General features: G+C 41.4%; 2 protein-coding genes across 4 annotated transcripts; one reads left to right on the forward strand and one right to left on the reverse strand.

The window, feature by feature from the left end:
• Positions 1-1455: 1455 nt before the first annotated feature.
• On the reverse strand, positions 1456-8993 carry dars2 (aspartyl-tRNA synthetase 2, mitochondrial). Of its 3 annotated transcripts, none has more exons than XM_010751219.3 (17): positions 8518-8993; positions 7861-7960; positions 7570-7636; positions 7238-7339; positions 6092-6187; positions 5874-5997; positions 5419-5465; positions 5165-5271; positions 4990-5059; positions 4349-4528; positions 3765-3872; positions 3570-3632; positions 3279-3428; positions 2936-3154; positions 2470-2580; positions 2253-2328; positions 1456-2114 (listed from the first exon to the last, which is right to left on the reverse strand). In XM_010751219.3, exons 1-17 carry the CDS (start codon positions 8690-8692, stop codon positions 1918-1920), a joined length of 1992 nt encoding a protein of 663 aa, XP_010749521.1. In that variant the 5' UTR covers positions 8693-8993; the 3' UTR covers positions 1456-1917. The 3 variants fall into 3 exon arrangements, with proteins under 3 accessions (XP_010749521.1, XP_010749520.1, XP_027139492.1); XM_010751218.3 differs by having other exon boundaries at positions 3279-3431; XM_027283691.1 differs by having other exon boundaries at positions 3279-3431; positions 8538-8648.
• Positions 8994-9494: 501 nt separating this feature from the next.
• Positions 9495-16080, forward strand: cryz (crystallin, zeta (quinone reductase)). The gene is made up of 8 exons (XM_010751220.3): positions 9495-9668; positions 10012-10164; positions 12089-12252; positions 13941-13992; positions 14097-14246; positions 14394-14495; positions 14925-15020; positions 15238-16080. Exons 1-8 carry the CDS (start codon positions 9561-9563, stop codon positions 15397-15399), a joined length of 987 nt encoding a protein of 328 aa, XP_010749522.1. The 5' UTR covers positions 9495-9560; the 3' UTR covers positions 15400-16080.
• The last annotated feature ends 112 nt before the right edge of the window (positions 16081-16192 follow it).

Consider the following 16192-nt stretch of genomic DNA (forward strand, 5'->3'; position numbering starts at 1 on the left):
GTCTATTCTTCCATCCACAAATTTCTACAGGCCATCAACTTCTTGATAACATCCTTTCTTCTTCTGCAGTTTCATCTCAGCCTCAGAAGCTTGTTTTGAAAGGAGATCATTAATTGTGAATACACACTCTGACACTTCTGCTGACACACATGCAAAATTCATCCATTAAGGAAACTCTTGACTACAAAGCGGCATTCTTAGCACATGCAACAGCTGAATATTGCCTATGGCAACCTTTGCATGCCCTGCACATTTCACTACAGTGATCTGTGCTGGTAGCATCATTGCTGCTTTTTAATCAACAATGCATGTTGAGTCGGCCTTCCAGTTGTTCCTCTCTCGAGCAGTCTTAATAATCTGCTCTTATGCTAGAAGTTGACTTAATTAGTTCCACACAGTCATGCTTAGCCTCCTTCTTTTCTTCTCCTGTTCACTGTGTGCAAAAATACACAGCTGGATTTGTGTGTGCTACTGATTTTGTCAGAATATATTCATAATGACTTATTTTTTGACTGGCCATATGTTGTGCTGTGATCTTCAATGATGTTTATACAGTAAGCATGTTTACAGATTTTTCAACTATAATTGCAGCTGCTGCCTCAGCACATAAAACAAGACACATATGATTAATGGTAGTATTTTACAATAATAAGCTACAGGCCTTGGTTTCTCCCTGTACATCTGAGCCAGCACAGCAGCAGCCATATTTCCATCCTCTGTCACATAAAGGAGAAAAGTCTTCTTCTAATCTGCCAATCCCAAATCTGGAGCAGAACACAGCATGTACTTCACATGTCTGTGGGCATGTCTCATTTTCTCAGTCCACTGAATAATTAGGGTTAGGGTCAGGTGTCTTTCAGTGTTGCAGCCACCAAAACAGCATCATATGCTGCATACTCTGACAACCATGGTCTTTCTTGTCTTCAGCCTTTGAATCTCTTTGATCACCTGGATCCTCTCAGGTGACAGATACCGACAGCCATCTTTCAGTACATAGTGCAAGTAGCGAGCAGAGGTCTGACAAAACCAGTGGTTCACGAGTAATACTCCACCCATAGCAAGTTATGTCAACACAGACAGATCAGGTAGAACCAAGTTAGAGACATGCTTTTGTGCTGCTGCATAAACGGTTGGACTGTCAACATCTCATGCTCAACCTCATGAACCAATATTGATTTCCACAATATGTGAATGCAAACAAACCTGTGTATTCTCATGCACTGGAAGCGAATAACAAGCTGAACATAAGTCCACAACAGAATACCATTTAGAATTGCAATCAAATTCCAGAGACAAGAGCCTAATCTTTATAAAAATATTCATGTTTAAAAAAAAAATCATGTTCACAAATACCTTAACCGTACAGCTCCCAGTGGTTCTGTGTTATCTGTGACTGCACGCTTCAGTATGCTTGAACTTATTTTGTGTCCCAACAAATTACAAAAGTTTAAAATGTTTCTCCAGAGTTTTATTCTTATCAAAGCAGTGCAAAATAAAGTCCTTAAAATGTTACTCAATTTAAATTGAGAACATTTTCAATCATATATACAACAAACAAACTGTAAAGAAGGATTAGTCGTTGGTCTAAGTTCAGTAGTTGTTCCTTATCAGTGAGACTAGTAAGCTTTCCTTCTTTGTTGAAGCAGCCAGTGTTTCAGTTTTTATATACTGTAGGCTGTGTCCATGTTCCTTTTTCTCTTCCATGTCAAGTGACATTATTGAGCTGCAGCCACAACATCACCTCCTCCTCATTTTCTCTCCTCCTCTTCGTATCTACTGTCCAGCTGGCAGACGTCTTCATCAGCTTCAGTCTCTACACCGCCGCTTGTCTTCATGCTCTTTACTCTGTTGCAGTTACAGAGATCTGGGAAGCATCGCCCCTTCCTCTTATTCTTCATCCCTTCTTTCTTTAACTCCTCACTTCCCCTCGTCTTCTCCTCCTCCTCCTTGCTCTGCTGGCCATTTGACAGAGATGTGATAAGATGTCAGCTCGTCCTCAGATACCAAGTCAGGGGCACAGCTCATGAGGTCATGACCCCGGAATGACTTGGGGAAGGCAATGACATCACGGATGCTCGGAGCCCCAACCATAATGGAGACCAGCCGGTCCAAACCTAGAAAAACATGGAGAATTTAGGCGGTAGGTCGTGAACTGCGTACTGGATATTAGAAATGTATGTATGCTCTGCTGCTTCTTTCCTGTGATAAACTGAAATATACTCATTACTGGTTCAGTGCAGAGTTCATCTTACCCAGGGCAATGCCTCCATGAGGTGGTGCTCCTGAGTCCAGAGCCTCCAGCAGGTGAGAGAGAAGACTGGGATCTTCCTGCAGCGCACGCGCACGCGCACGCACACGCACACGCACACGCACACGCACACACACACACACACACACACGTCAAAAAGGGTTAGGACTGACAATTGAGTCAACCCAGTTCCAAAGGTGGTAAAATAAACAATGACTGACCTTGAGGATGTTGTTCAGGACATGAAGCTGTTCTGTGGCTTTGTGGATGCGGATGGAGCCTCCTCCAATCTCACAGCCATTCAACACCAGGTCATAGTGCTGACCACGTACCTGGACATGACATGATACACGATAAGGCTTGATGCATTCCAAATGACATGATTAAACAACTTGAGTAGATCTGATCTGAAAAGTCCTAGGTCCCAGTTCATAGATCAGATTTGATTATTTTAGTTCCTAGAACAGTGTTTTTGAATCCTGGTCAGCTCGTCATCAGGCTCTGCAGTGGCCTGATAACGAGCCATTACTTGGAATCAAGTGTGTTGGAGCAGGAAACATCTAAAACATGCAGGGAGTGTTCCCCGAGGACCAGGCTTGAAAAACACTGTCCTGGAAAATATGAGACTATCCACAAAACAGAACACAAGGTTCTTTGAGATTAGATGTAAAAAACTGGTCTGACTACCTTGTGTGGCTCTGTGTAGAGTAAATGTGTGTCCTCTGGCAGTGGAGCAGTAAATGGATGATGGGCTGACTCCAGCTGGTCCTGCTCATCTTCTTTGGGCAAGAAGAGAGGAAAGTCCACGACCCACAAGAAGTGGAAGGCTGAAGGGTCGCGGACTAAAACCCCACGGGACTCCAGGAGCTCGACAGACTGCAGGCGAAGTTTACCCAGCAATGGACGCTAAGTGTGGAAAGAGGTGTGGTAAGACATGAGAACGAGATAAAGGTAGGATGATAGAACCGTACAATGTTTCCCCTTCATTATTTTTGACCTAATCCAAGTTTGATGTCAGTGAGTCTCTCACCACAGTGTGGAAGGAACCGGCTGCCATCAGCAGCAGGTCTCCGGGTTTGGCTCCAGTCCTCTGCAGCAGCTCATCAGTGGCTGAGACAGACAGCAGCTTCTTTAGGGGAGACTTCAAGGTCCCGTCTGCTTTGACCAGCACCACACTGAGCTCCTTACAAAACACACACAATGAGAAAATACTGCAGCTGGATGTATTCTGTTTTATCTTTTATCCTAATATATATATATATATATATATATATATTTTTATACAAGATGTGAAAGATAACAAGAGGAAAGACAAACGTACCTGGTCAAACTGAGTCTTAGCTGTTTCTTTCAGTTTTTCCAAATCTTTGCTAGTGAATAGTTTCTGTCGTCAAACACAAGACAGAAAATCTCATTTGACTCAAACAGATTAAAAGTCCACACAAACAGGGGTGATGCATGTATGTACAGTGTGCTCTGATGGATTTCTTCCACCAGATAATGGTTTTGTTCTTACCGCTCCACTGGGGACACGGATGGCCTGAACGGAGCCTTCTGGTTGGCTGAGAGCTGATCTGAGGAATTCAATTTCTGTGGACAAGAAAACCTCACCGAGGTCGACAAGCTGGAGAGACAGACAGATAAGAGAGACAAGTATTCAGAGGTTGTGGTTTAAGATTAGATTAGATTTTACTTTATTTATCCCACAATGGGGAAATTAACTTGCTACAGCAGCAGAAAGTGTAATATACACTACAGAAATAGAATCAAATAAAGGGGCAAAATGTAATCGGAGAGAATATATAAATACAAATTTTAAACTATGACATGATCAGGTGACCATAGTGTATGAAATGAAAGGAAAGTGACCATAATATAAATAATATTACAAAACACACATATATTCACACCATCCTAACAGCAATTTTTTTTTTTATTTATTCATTTTAGATTTTTGGTTCCTGACAGGATCCTGACAGACTTTAGGTAATGCCTTCATAATAAAGTGATCAGTAAAGAAAAAGTGGTAATTATTTGTATAAGTCAGCAGACTTATTTTGCTGTTCCAGATTTACCTCAAACAACAGCACGATCACCCACCTTCATACTGAACCTGGTATCAGGCTTGTCCACACCGTAGTCCCTCATGGCCTCTTCATATGTCATGGTTTGGAAAGGAACCTTAACAGAACCCTTCTCTACCGGCCAGGAGTACTGCAACAAACCCTCCACCAGGGACATGATACCTGCCTGGTCCACAAAAGACATTTCTATGTCCACCTGGGAGAGATGAGGAGAGGACACAGATCAGGACTAAAACCAGCAAATTAAGCCCAAATCATGACCAGGACTAGGTACAAGGGGTACCTGGTCCTAGACCAAAGCAACAGGAAACCATGTATATAAGCGAGCTACGTTCTCTGTCCTACCCACCTCAGCAGCTTCTAATTAATGAATGGAAATGCAATAAATGTCAAGTTGGAATCCCTCAAAATGTCTGGAACTGGAAAACACATAGGCCGAGAAATATGCTTTGAGGAGAAGTGTTTACCTACTTTTCAGAAAAGTGGTCCCAGTTCATAGATAGTTTTGATTATTTTAGTTCTAGTTTTCAATCCTGGTCCACAGGGAGTGTTCCCCAAGGACCAGGATTAAAAAAACACTGTTCAAGAAAATATGAGACTATCCACAAAACAGAACACAAGGTCTTTGAGATTAGATGTATAAAACCAGTGTCATACCTGGGTGAACTCAGGCTGCCTGTCGGGTTTGGAGCCTTCATCTCGGTAGCACCGGGCCATCTGGAAGTACCTGCCACAGTGACAACAAAGCTGTTGACCCATACATACTTCTTGGAAAGTTAACAACCAAGGCGTCAGAGTAGTTAGTGACCATCGGTCGTAAGTCTGTACCCACCTGTCTACACCAGCCACCATTAGAAGCTGTTTAAACTGCTGTGGACTCTGGGGTAGAGAGTAAAACCGTCCTGGTTCTCTTGATGGAACCACAAACTCTTTGGCTCCCTGAAACACAAAACAAAGTCCGTCCATCATACATGTCACTACATTTTAGTACTTTCAGCAGCTTAGAGAAGAATCTTTGATTCTCTTATTGTCTTTTTGTCAAAGAAACATTAAACCATCCTGTCCAAAGATAAAGGACCTTCTTACCCCGGGTGTTCTTTTAAACAGAGTAGGAGTTTCAACATCGACGAAACCTACAAATGAGGGAAAAAAGAGAGACAAAACGGTTAAAGAGTTTAGTCATGCTGTTTGTGTTTATGTTTGTGTAGTGTTTACATGGGTTTCCTTCATGTCCTTTGATTCTACTGACAAGCAGGTCACATTAAGTGTAACCTTTATAAACATTCATATACAAATAACTCTTTGTAGAGGTTTCTTCAACTCCATTCCTGTGTCTCACGTTGCTAATGAGACTGTAAACAATGACTGGTGCATGGAAGAGGATTTCTGATCTCTACACCAGAAGCCCCATGACATGACCATTCTGAGGTCTCATTACTTGCAGACTCAACAAAGCCACTATGCTTGGAAGTGTGAATGTCACTGTTTTTCTGTGATGGAAAGATTTTCCCAGCTCAGGAAATGAATCTCGCCCTTCATACCATGCACATTGCAGAGGTATTCTCTCATCTTCATCACCAGCTGAGACCTCAGTCGGAGATTCTTCTGCATCTGACTGGACCTCAGGTCCAGATAGCGATACTGCATCCGCAAAGACTCTGATTTCTGCATGATCGGACAACAGAAAACAGAAACAATCATTCATTCATGATTATTACAAGAATTTGTAAAATACCGCACACTGATGTAACATGCTTACTTTGACAAAGTCTTTGATTTCAAAAGGCAACTTCCGGCACGCATTGAAGACCTCCACACTCTCAGCCAGGACTTCTATTTCCCCTGTTGGCATGGCCTGTTGGTACGGACACAACAGAACTCTGAATAAGAAACTGAAACTTTAAATTCTATCGTCACAATTTATTGATCAGATCCTTCATATGATTAAAGATGTTCATGAAGATGCTTACTACTTGCTCAGTTGATTGCCATAAGCAGCCTCCTCACTGAATGCCATTAAATCCTACACACTGGACCTTTAAGTTCACTTTACAGCACATTTATAGACTCAAAACTAGACTGGGTTTGAGTTGGCTCTGCTCATAAAAGAGTCAATATAATCAGTTCAGTTGAGCTATTTAAAACATCTGAGCTTGAGCCTGAACTCTGCAGAGGGACGATCAACGTGAAGGTATGAATGTTTTTACTCCAAAATGTTATCAGGCAAGCCATGTTTGAGAGCTTTTGAGACACATCATTTTTTGTGGAAGACCCACAATGCTTACAGAAAAACAAAGAATTAAACTGATTGATGATTAAATATAATCTAACTACATTAAATTGTAACGTGTATTTGCTTTTTACGTATGCATAATCAAATCATGTTAAAAGTAGGTGTGCAACAGAGCCCCTAAAGTTCCTAAAACTTGATAAGGCTTGGTATCTGTATCTTGTTCACACGCAATGTTCATGCCAAAATAATGGCAATGACAGTTTGTGGGTAGAAAGAAACGCCTCCTCATGGAAACAGCTTTGAAATATATGTTGTCTCTGCTGCTCTCTACTGGACAATAATAGAAACAACTTATTCAGTCATTAAACACAAAACATTGAGATTTAACATGTTTTTAATGTAATTACAGTAATTGCAGTAAACAGAAACACATAAGGCACGGAGGAGTTGTGTGTGAATGACAGAGGTACAAAGTATCATCACATGACTCACCCACCAGGACTGTGTGGGTGCAGCTTCATTGCCAGTAAACTAGCTGTGAAGTTGAGTTTGAAGTTTTGTTTAGACGTCTGTCCTTTCTGCCTGTCCTTTCTGTCTCTCACGTCCATGTCTTCATATGAATGAGCTGAGCTGCTTTTGATAGCCAGTCATGATCTCGTGTTACACACAAACCTTGTTCTCCTGTCCTGACGGTCGCCGTCTGACAGTTCCCGTCACCTTGACAACAGACTCGACTGTCAGATCACAGAGCATTGCTTTCAGATGACCGGCAGACTTAAAACACAGAAAGAAAAGTAACATGAAGTAAGACACAACACACACACAATAGTTAACCATCTACTGTATGTGAACAAAAACAACTGGAGCTCAGCCCAGTCCTGCAAAGTTCTAATGTTTGCTTCAGTAACTTCCTCTTCTCTGCACTGAAAATAGTTCGACATTAGTATAAATATCTTTATTAGGCTGGAATATTGATAACAGACATTATATTGTGACATCCTTACTTCTTCCTGAGGAATTAAAACTTGTGTCAGGCCGCTGAAATCTCGCAGGATGACAAACAGGTCTTGCCTATTGGAGGCAGAAACTTTGTTAGAATACAGTTTTGTATGAACAATACATCGATCAGGTCATAATATAACTTCCCATCACAAACTGGATTGTGGAGTTAGGTATGGAGATGGAAATCAAGGCGCTCACAGGAAGTCTAGAATTCAAAGCCATCGGCCTCAGCCTTTAACACAGTGTCTTAAGTCAATGTCAAGCCTTTGTGCACAGCATCAGCATCAGCATACCTGAGGTACTGGACCCAGCCACACAGAGTGACTCTGTCTCCAACATGATCTGGTCTCAGTTCTCCACAGGTGTGACTCCTGAATGACAGACTGCTGGGACCTGGAGGACAAACAGTGTAGTTAAAAACTGGAACTGATGTGATATCTATCCATCTTTATTTATTACCATGTTCTTGTGAGTATTAAAAAGACTTAAATAAAATATCTCAGCCTGGCTGTGCACCACCATCTTGATCTCAGTGAGACCTCCTGATTAAATAAAGGTTGTATATATAAATGAAGGGACATTCGACAGAGTTCCACAGATTTAAAAAAAAAAAAAAAGAGCACCGAAGCTGTTGGGGTGTGTGTTCAATATCATTAATGGTGGCTCATGGCGACTCTTACAGGAACAGAGCTGTCATAATGTCATCACTAACACTGGACTTGACTGCTCTGACCTTCAAATGTCTGTTGTTCACTTCAGTGTCACCTCATCTCTGATTTTAATCTGCATGAACTGATTTATAATGAATGTGTCCAGCAGGTGAATGCAGCCTGAAGAACATCAGGATCTATCTTGTTTGTGCACATCCTGTTAAGGCAACACTTGATCACATGATCAGTCAATCAATCGATCGGTCAGTCAGTCACAGAGCAGGTGGGAGGTCTGTGTACCTGTGCTGTGAGGATCACACCTGTTCAGCGTGTGTGAGCAGCTCACGTGTCTTCCTGGAGCTTTCCTCAGCAGTCGTCCTTGACTCGAGGTCAGAGTTGAGCTCCGGTAGCAGACCCTCTGAGCTCTGAGTCCGGTGAACAGTCTCTGCAGCAGATACCGGCTTCTTGATGCCATCCTTTACAAACACAAGGTGAAGTACCGGGCCGGTTTACCGGGACCGGAGTCTGTCTGAGTCCTGGGGGCGTCCTCTCACTGCGTGCCGCTGTCTGCATGCAGCCTGGAGCTCCTCTCACACGGAGCAGCGCTCCTCGTGGAGCCGTGGGCTCCGGCCGTGGGCTGACACTGGGTCCGGTCCTGGTTCTGGTTCTCTGTTGTGAAGTCTCTCTGCTCACGTGCATAAACTCTCTGCTGTGACAATACAGACGTGTACCTAAACGGATGTGACGTCATATTGTAGTCAGGCTAAAGTAGTCAAACGGAGACATAATCGATTAAAATCGACAATCATCTTTTAAAGGTCACTCTAGATTTATTGTCTCTATTTAAAAACATGAAACGTCTGAGTGTTTATAGATTGTAATCTATACGATTTGTTTTTTATGAAAGACAAATTACAACAATAATAAGCATTTTCTAATTAGCAATGACACATACAAATGATCATACAAAATAAGTGAATAAAAATAATAATTTACTGAGTTTAAAAACAAGAAAAACATATCAGACCAAAGGGTCTCATCAGTATATAATATTGTATTCAAAATGATGGATGATTTAGACACGTTTCTTTTCATGACATTAAAAACATTGCAAGATAAGAAGTTATGTTTTATTATTTTTTATCTGGTATATATATATGTGTGTGTGTGTGTGTGTGTGTGTGTGTGTATTATTATTTTATTATGAGGGCCATCATAAGTTTATACTCCGGTCCAGAAGGTGGAGATGACGCGTTTCTAACCGACTTGTAAAGCACAGCAGATAGTTTAGTGTTTGTGGAAGTGTGTGTTCCTGTGTGTGTGTGTTCCTGTGTGTGTGAAACATGTCGGCCTGCAGGCTGATGAGAGCCATCAGAGTCAGTGAGTTCGGAGCTCCGTCGGTGCTCAGACTGTGTTCAGATGTGACTGTGCCTGAACCTGGACCCAGACAGGTGACACACACACACACACACACACACACACGTTTACTGTGGAGGAGGAGTGGACATTAGTGGACATGTGTTGCATGACAGCTTTCCTGCAGAGTTGACGGCTGTCAGTCGCACTGACAGTGCTTCAGCTTTCAACATGTCTATTCTATGAACAAAGTTTAGAGCATTAATGCAGACAGTGAAGTATTGCATGTTAGGAATATGACAAGCTGTAGATAGCAGATATTGTCGTTCATCGTGCGTTAAAGTGAGGAAACACTATGATCATCTGTTGTCTGTAATCTCTCATATAAACGTGTGTGTGTGTTATTTAAGTTATTACACGGTGTCTGTGTGTTTGCAGGTGTTGATCCGTGTCCATGCCTGTGGAGTGAACCCTGTGGAGACCTACATCCGGGCTGGGACTTACGCCCGTAAGCCCACCCTGCCGTACACACCGGGCACAGATGTGTCTGGAGTGGTGGAAACTGTTGGAGAAGGAGTCAGTGCAGTGAAGGTGTGATGGATGTTTGAGTAACATACAGGATGTTACTGCAGAGTGCAATCACTGATTACAGAACAAGCTGAGAGGAGAAGTCAGCACAGTCAGAGTTAACAGAGATGTATAAACTGTTCACTAAGTAAATAGCTTATACAAAAGTAATGTTGTTATAATGTTATAAGAATGTTTTTCAGGCTCCATCAGAGTCCACACTCTGGGATCCACTGTCACTTCTGCTCAGTGGATTCTCAGTTATACCAGCAGAAAAGTATTTAATTTAAAAATAATAAGCACACTCGTGGTGGAGGGTTCAGGGTTTGAACCGCCCTGTCTTTCGTTATACATACATGAATTTCATTGTTTCACAATCTGCTTCAAAAATTGTGAAACATTGAGACATCGTGGATTAGAAAGGAAGGATGTTAGCTAACGTTCAGACTTCAGATAGATTCTGCTGTGTTACTCACGGTTTGCCGTCTTCATAACTCTTCAGTGCTTTTTTCAAACTATGCTTGGGAGAATGTTATTCTGTGTTTGTGACTTGTGTTCTAAAGTTACATGGTCATATTTGTTGTGAGAAGTTGCTGAAGTCAAAGGTCAATGGTGAGGTCAGGAAGGAAGAAAGTGTTCAGGAGCCTCTGATGTCTTATGCTGTAATATTTATTGATGCTTGATCAAGGAGAATTAGAGACACTCTCAAAGTTCATCAGAAGTGTCTGAGTCGGTCTCACATTCTGCTGAACTCATGCTGGTGGTCAGACTTTAAACCCAAAGATAACACCACAAATACTATACGTCCAGAATTAGTCAAAGTGAATGTCTTTACCCATGCAGGTGTTATTGTCAACATATTCTAGTCTGGAGACACAGATGTCTGTTTACACAGATTGGAACATCAACAGCAAGCTATCTATTATGTCTCGGAAGGCAGCAACAGATCTCTTCGACCCTGGTCACCACAGTGTTGAGACTGGCACCTACTGTTCTCAACCAAACAACTAATACTGCTGAGGACCTCAAGGCCCACACCTAACCTCGTGTAACCTAAGGATAGAAAATTCCATAACAATATTAACTGACCACATCAGCTGTATACACATGGCACTGTCCTGTAACAACAACAACAACAACAGCAGACAGTTCATCCACAGAGGAGTTTAGGGTGCCAAGAGGCAAACTACAGCTTGATAACAGGACTGAACATTCATTTCATGTCACTCTGTTCTTAATATTGGGATTGTTGACAGAAGCAGTCTGAGCTCTTGTGCTTTCTCTTTGAGTTTGTTCAGGCAGGATGACAAAAGACCAGAGAAAGATTCCCAGTACAACATGGAAAAGTTCATGTTAATAGTTTGGGTTCATTTTAGATTGGATTTCTTTGTCTTACTCAAGATTTGGAGCTACATTTCCCACAATGCTTTGGGTATGTAACATTGCCATTCAGTGAGGAATGCTTTGGGCCATTTTTTTGCCATTATTTGTTCTTTATAACCATTAAAATTTAGCTGAATTAGCTTTTAGCATTTTTCCATTTGCAATGTACCCGTACAGACAGCTGTCACTGGATTATTTTAATTATGAAGAAAATCAAAAAATGTTAAACCTTAAAAAAAGTTTTTTAGGATTCTGAATGGATTCATGGACGTTTATTTGTGTTGGACATCCGAGATTAAGTTGTTAACTTAAAAACACGTGATACAGACACAGCTCACAGTTTGAAACCCTCTGACCTGAAATAAACAGGCCTACAAGTCCTGCAGATGTTGCTGCCAGAGCACTGATGATTAAAGCACAGGCTGTGATCTTGAAAGCTGAGGCACTGTCAGTGACCACAGGCTGCTGAGGGAACAATGTGTTCAGTAGCAGTTACCTTGTTGAGTCAACCAGTGGGAGGCAGGTGTCATGTCAGTGCCGTAACTCTGTTCTGCATCTTTTCCAGGCAGGAGACCATGTGTTCACCACAGCCACTGTTAGTGGAGGTTATGCAGAGTACGCTGTAGCAGCAGACGACTGTGTCTACAAACTGCCCGACGCTTTAGACTTCACCCAGGGTGCAGCTGTAGGGATCCCTTACTTCACCGCCTACAGAGCTCTGGTTCACAAGTAAGACATCATCCCTGCAACACAGCAGTTTGGTTAACTTCACCACCGTGCTGCTGGCTAACAGGTTTCACAGCACTTTTATTCAGACTTCATGTGTTACTTCACAGTTACTGTGAACTCTTTTTATTTACAAATTCTTACGGTGAATCTTTCAATAAAATAACAGCTACATCTTTTTTCTAGATCTACTTATCTGATTACATGTGCATGTTTTATTTCCTCCTACAGGAAAAACAAAAAAACACATCAAGTTCTTGAAAGTTTCTGACACTAGACGTTTATAGAAATGAGTGATTTCTATATACATCTAGTGTGTATTTTATACAAGAATAGAAATGTAAGATATTCTTTACTTAACATTAGCAAATAGTCTACACTCTGTTAGTTCTCATTATAAAACATCTCAGTGCTGTATTCTGTTTTAAACTATGCCATGTTGGGTCCTTCAATTTGAGGGAATTCTGCCTGGAAGTCATTGAAAAGTCCTTGAATTTGATGTTTAAGAAGGTGTGGGAACCCTGATTATTGGTGTGCCTGTGTAATCACCCTGAAAGCTCAACAGAAACCGCCTCGCCAGCTTCTTGAAGCCACAGACCACAGTGCACCACAGATCCTTCAGGTGCTGCTAACCCGAGCATGATGAAGGTCACAAAACTGAGAATGTTTTTTCTTAGCTTAGCTTAGCTAGCTAAGTAATTGTGCTGTAAAAAGTAAATTATCAGGAACAAGCAGTCTAACTTGTCTAACTCAGACTGAAGCCTCATTTTATATTATATTTAGTTTCAGCTGGACCGTAGAAAGCATTTTTGAGGACTGTGGATTTTGTCCCTCATCACTGACAGTGAAAGATAGGATAAGATGGACACTGGGGAAATTGACCTGTTACAGTAGCTTATATACACAAGGTGGATAAGAAAATACTCATAAAGTAAGAGATATATACATCTTTCAGTTATACAGATATGCATAATGGATCATTTCACACAAAGCAGCTTGCACATGGTGTGTAGTATAATCTTTGTTTCCCAGAGAAGATGGTTGAGATTTTACAAAGAACACAGCAGGAGGTAACTGTACAGAGTAAATAAACAGAATGGCACAGCATAGTGGATGTACAAGTGATTTGTATATAAGTAATACTTATAGAGTGATATGTAACAGTGCTACATGATGTCATGCTAGTGTTAAAGAGTCACCTTAACATCCTCCACTCCTGGCCCTCTTGACCAGTTTGTTGAGTCTTTTCCTGTCCCTCCATGTACTTCCGCTTCCTCAGCAGACGATTGCAAAGAATATTATATAAGTTGCCACCACAGTGTCATAGAAAGTGTTTAACAGAGAAATCGTTCAGACAACAGGGCCACTCATGGGAAGAATAATCCTTTCATCATACTGTACATTGTGTATGTGTATTAATCCACTGCTAAAATAGTCCACAATAAATTCATACATTACTTTAGTATCAAAAAGTACTGATCCTTTTACGAAATTACAGAATATATTTACGAAAAAGTCAATTGTAAGACGTCCTGGGGCAGTTAGAAGGCATCAAGTATTGTTGGTTTCAATCTTTTCATGGGATTTATTCACAGTGTGGAAAATACAGAACAACACCTGTTATTAAAGTCGGCCAGTTAATCACATGTTCTGAATAATTTGTGTTTTTCCTGATATGTTGTGTGTTGCAGAGCCCACGCCAAGGCTGGAGAAACCGTCCTCATCCATGGAGCCAGCGGAGGGGTGCATTTCTTTCCCTTTTCTGTATTTACATCAAAAATAAATGGTGTCCACATCTGTATCACGTGTCTGTGTGTGTATTTGTGCGTGTTTGTGTGTGTGTTTAGACCGGTATGGCAGCATGCCAGATGTCTCGTGCTCTGGGTCTCAGGGTGTTGGGGACAGCTGGGACGCCAGAGGGAATGAAGCTGGTTCTCAACAACGGAGCTCACCTGGCCTTTAATCACAGAGAGGAGGGCTACACAGACGAAATCATGGTATGCACACACACACACACACATATATACAGTTAATCTTTATTCCTTGTTTTTTGTTTCTGGGTAAGGAGCTCATCCTGGTTCCAGGTGTTTTATATAGTGCTTACAGAGATGTGGACTGATTTAATGTGTGTGTGTGTGTTCCAGAAAGCCACAGAGGGCAGAGGCATAGATGTGATAGTGGAGATGCTGTCAAATGTCAACCTCAGCAAGGACCTCCAGATGTTGGCCTATGGAGGACGTGTTACGGTCAGTATTCACAAAGGATGCTGTCTGACCACCAGCAGTCCTGGTGGCACTAAAATGTCCAACAACAAACAAATTAGGGTGTGAAGAGCTTTTTTGGTTTGATGAAAAAAACAGTAGCTTAGAGCTGTGCATACTGTCATCTCCAGTGTTCCTTAAAGCGACATTGCAGAGAAATTAGTAGCCCCATTTTCAAAGTGCTTCCACTCGGCATCTGTCCTTCAGCCTTTTATTTCACAAAGTCCTGTCCAACGACTAAAGGTCAATCCCAGATTTATACACCTGGTTGCTTGCTCCAGTTCTGGCATGACACTGGCCCACTACCAGTAAGAGCCCATTGTTAGTTTATAGTTTTATACAGTAGTATCCCAGTGTAGCTTCATCCAGCTACTTTCTGTACACTCCTTCATCTCTTGTTGTTTTCCTTTTTAGATCATTGGCTGCAGAGGCTCCATAGAGATCAACCCCAGAGACACTATGGCTAAAGAGAGCAGCATCATCGGAGTGGCTCTTTTCTTCGCTTCAGCGGTACAAAGCAGGGACATCACTTTGCATTATTTATCTGGGTGTCAGCAGCTGATAATATTAAACTGGACTTCATCCAGTTAAAGTTAAACCGTGGCAACACTTATTGATCACATCGTAACAAAAATGAGCAGTGAAAAGCTTTTGGACCTGAAAAAAATTTTATCCAGATAGAATGTTCCAGTTTGTTAACATAAATCTTTATCCTGTCCTCTCTCAGGAGGAGAAGAAGGAGTGTGGGGCACTGCTCTGTGCAGGGATGGAAACTGGTTGGCTGCGTCCGGTCGTCGGGTCCAAATATCCACTTGACAAGGCCGCCCAGGCCCACCATGACATCATTGAGTCTCCTGGGGCTGCTGGGAAGATTGTCCTGACCATGTGATGATGTGGTCATATCATGGGTCAAAGGTTACCACGTAGCAGAGCAACATTAAGCTTTTAAAGATTTAAGCTTTTTGCTGTATTGCCCACTTGGGGGCAGCAGAACATTCTGAAAACATAACATTAACATATTATGTGATTATGTTATTATAGTTCTGTTTTTAATCTCCGCTAATTCCTGATGGAAATATCTGTGTCTGCTGATCGTGCAGTTTGTTTATCAGAGCTTTTGTGCTTTTTGTAAAAGTTTCTGGCCAGAAAACCAAAACAAATGGTCTATAATGCTCTGCAGAGCTCAAGATTGAGTTGGTTGATAATTGTCTGTTAGTCTTCACTACCATTGACCCTGTTCAAGAATCTGATTAGTGCATTTGAAAGTGAATGTTTTGAGTTAATCCTAAGATAATTCAATTCAGTTTTCTACTTTACACGGGCTCTAATTTAATCAAGAGGATGCTGATTTCAAATACAAGCACTTAAGTTCGGGGTGTATGGGGTGAGTTAAATTGCTGATATTTTTGAAGTGAATTGTAAAACTGATTGTGTTACACTCACTGTTAGTGTTAATGTAATGAGGATTAACAATAGAGACACCATTATGCCTTTAAGCAACAATATACTCAACATTATACTCCAGAATTCCAAATGTGATCTAAACAACAAAATAAATGATTTTTAATTGCTGTCATGTAAATGAAAATTAAATAATGATTTACAAATATAGATAGTTTTGTGATAGTAACTGACATTTACAAAGAGGAGACTTGAGGTGAAAGAGTAAAGTTAAAGGCTCA

The sequence above is a fragment of the Larimichthys crocea genome, chromosome X (genome assembly GCF_000972845.2).
Source record: "Larimichthys crocea isolate SSNF chromosome X, L_crocea_2.0, whole genome shotgun sequence".
In the NCBI taxonomy this organism is placed as follows: domain Eukaryota; kingdom Metazoa; phylum Chordata; class Actinopteri; family Sciaenidae; genus Larimichthys; species Larimichthys crocea.

Coding starts and splice junctions, on each gene's coding strand:
- dars2 (XM_010751218.3), bottom strand. CDS start 8,692: ATGGCATCAAGAAGCCGGTATCTGCTGCAGAGACTGTTCACCGGACTC. Junction 7,637..7,860: donor GGCTGGGTCCAGTACCTCAG/GTATGCTGATGC, acceptor TGCCTCCAATAG/GCAAGACCTGTTTGTCATCC. Junction 5,998..6,091: donor AAATCAAAGACTTTGTCAAA/GTAAGCATGTTA, acceptor CCGATCATGCAG/AAATCAGAGTCTTTGCGGAT.
- cryz (XM_010751220.3), top strand. CDS start 9,561: ATGTCGGCCTGCAGGCTGATGAGAGCCATCAGAGTCAGTGAGTTCGGA. Junction 10,165..12,088: donor AAGGAGTCAGTGCAGTGAAG/GTGTGATGGATG, acceptor CATCTTTTCCAG/GCAGGAGACCATGTGTTCAC. Junction 15,021..15,237: donor CTCTTTTCTTCGCTTCAGCG/GTACAAAGCAGG, acceptor GTCCTCTCTCAG/GAGGAGAAGAAGGAGTGTGG.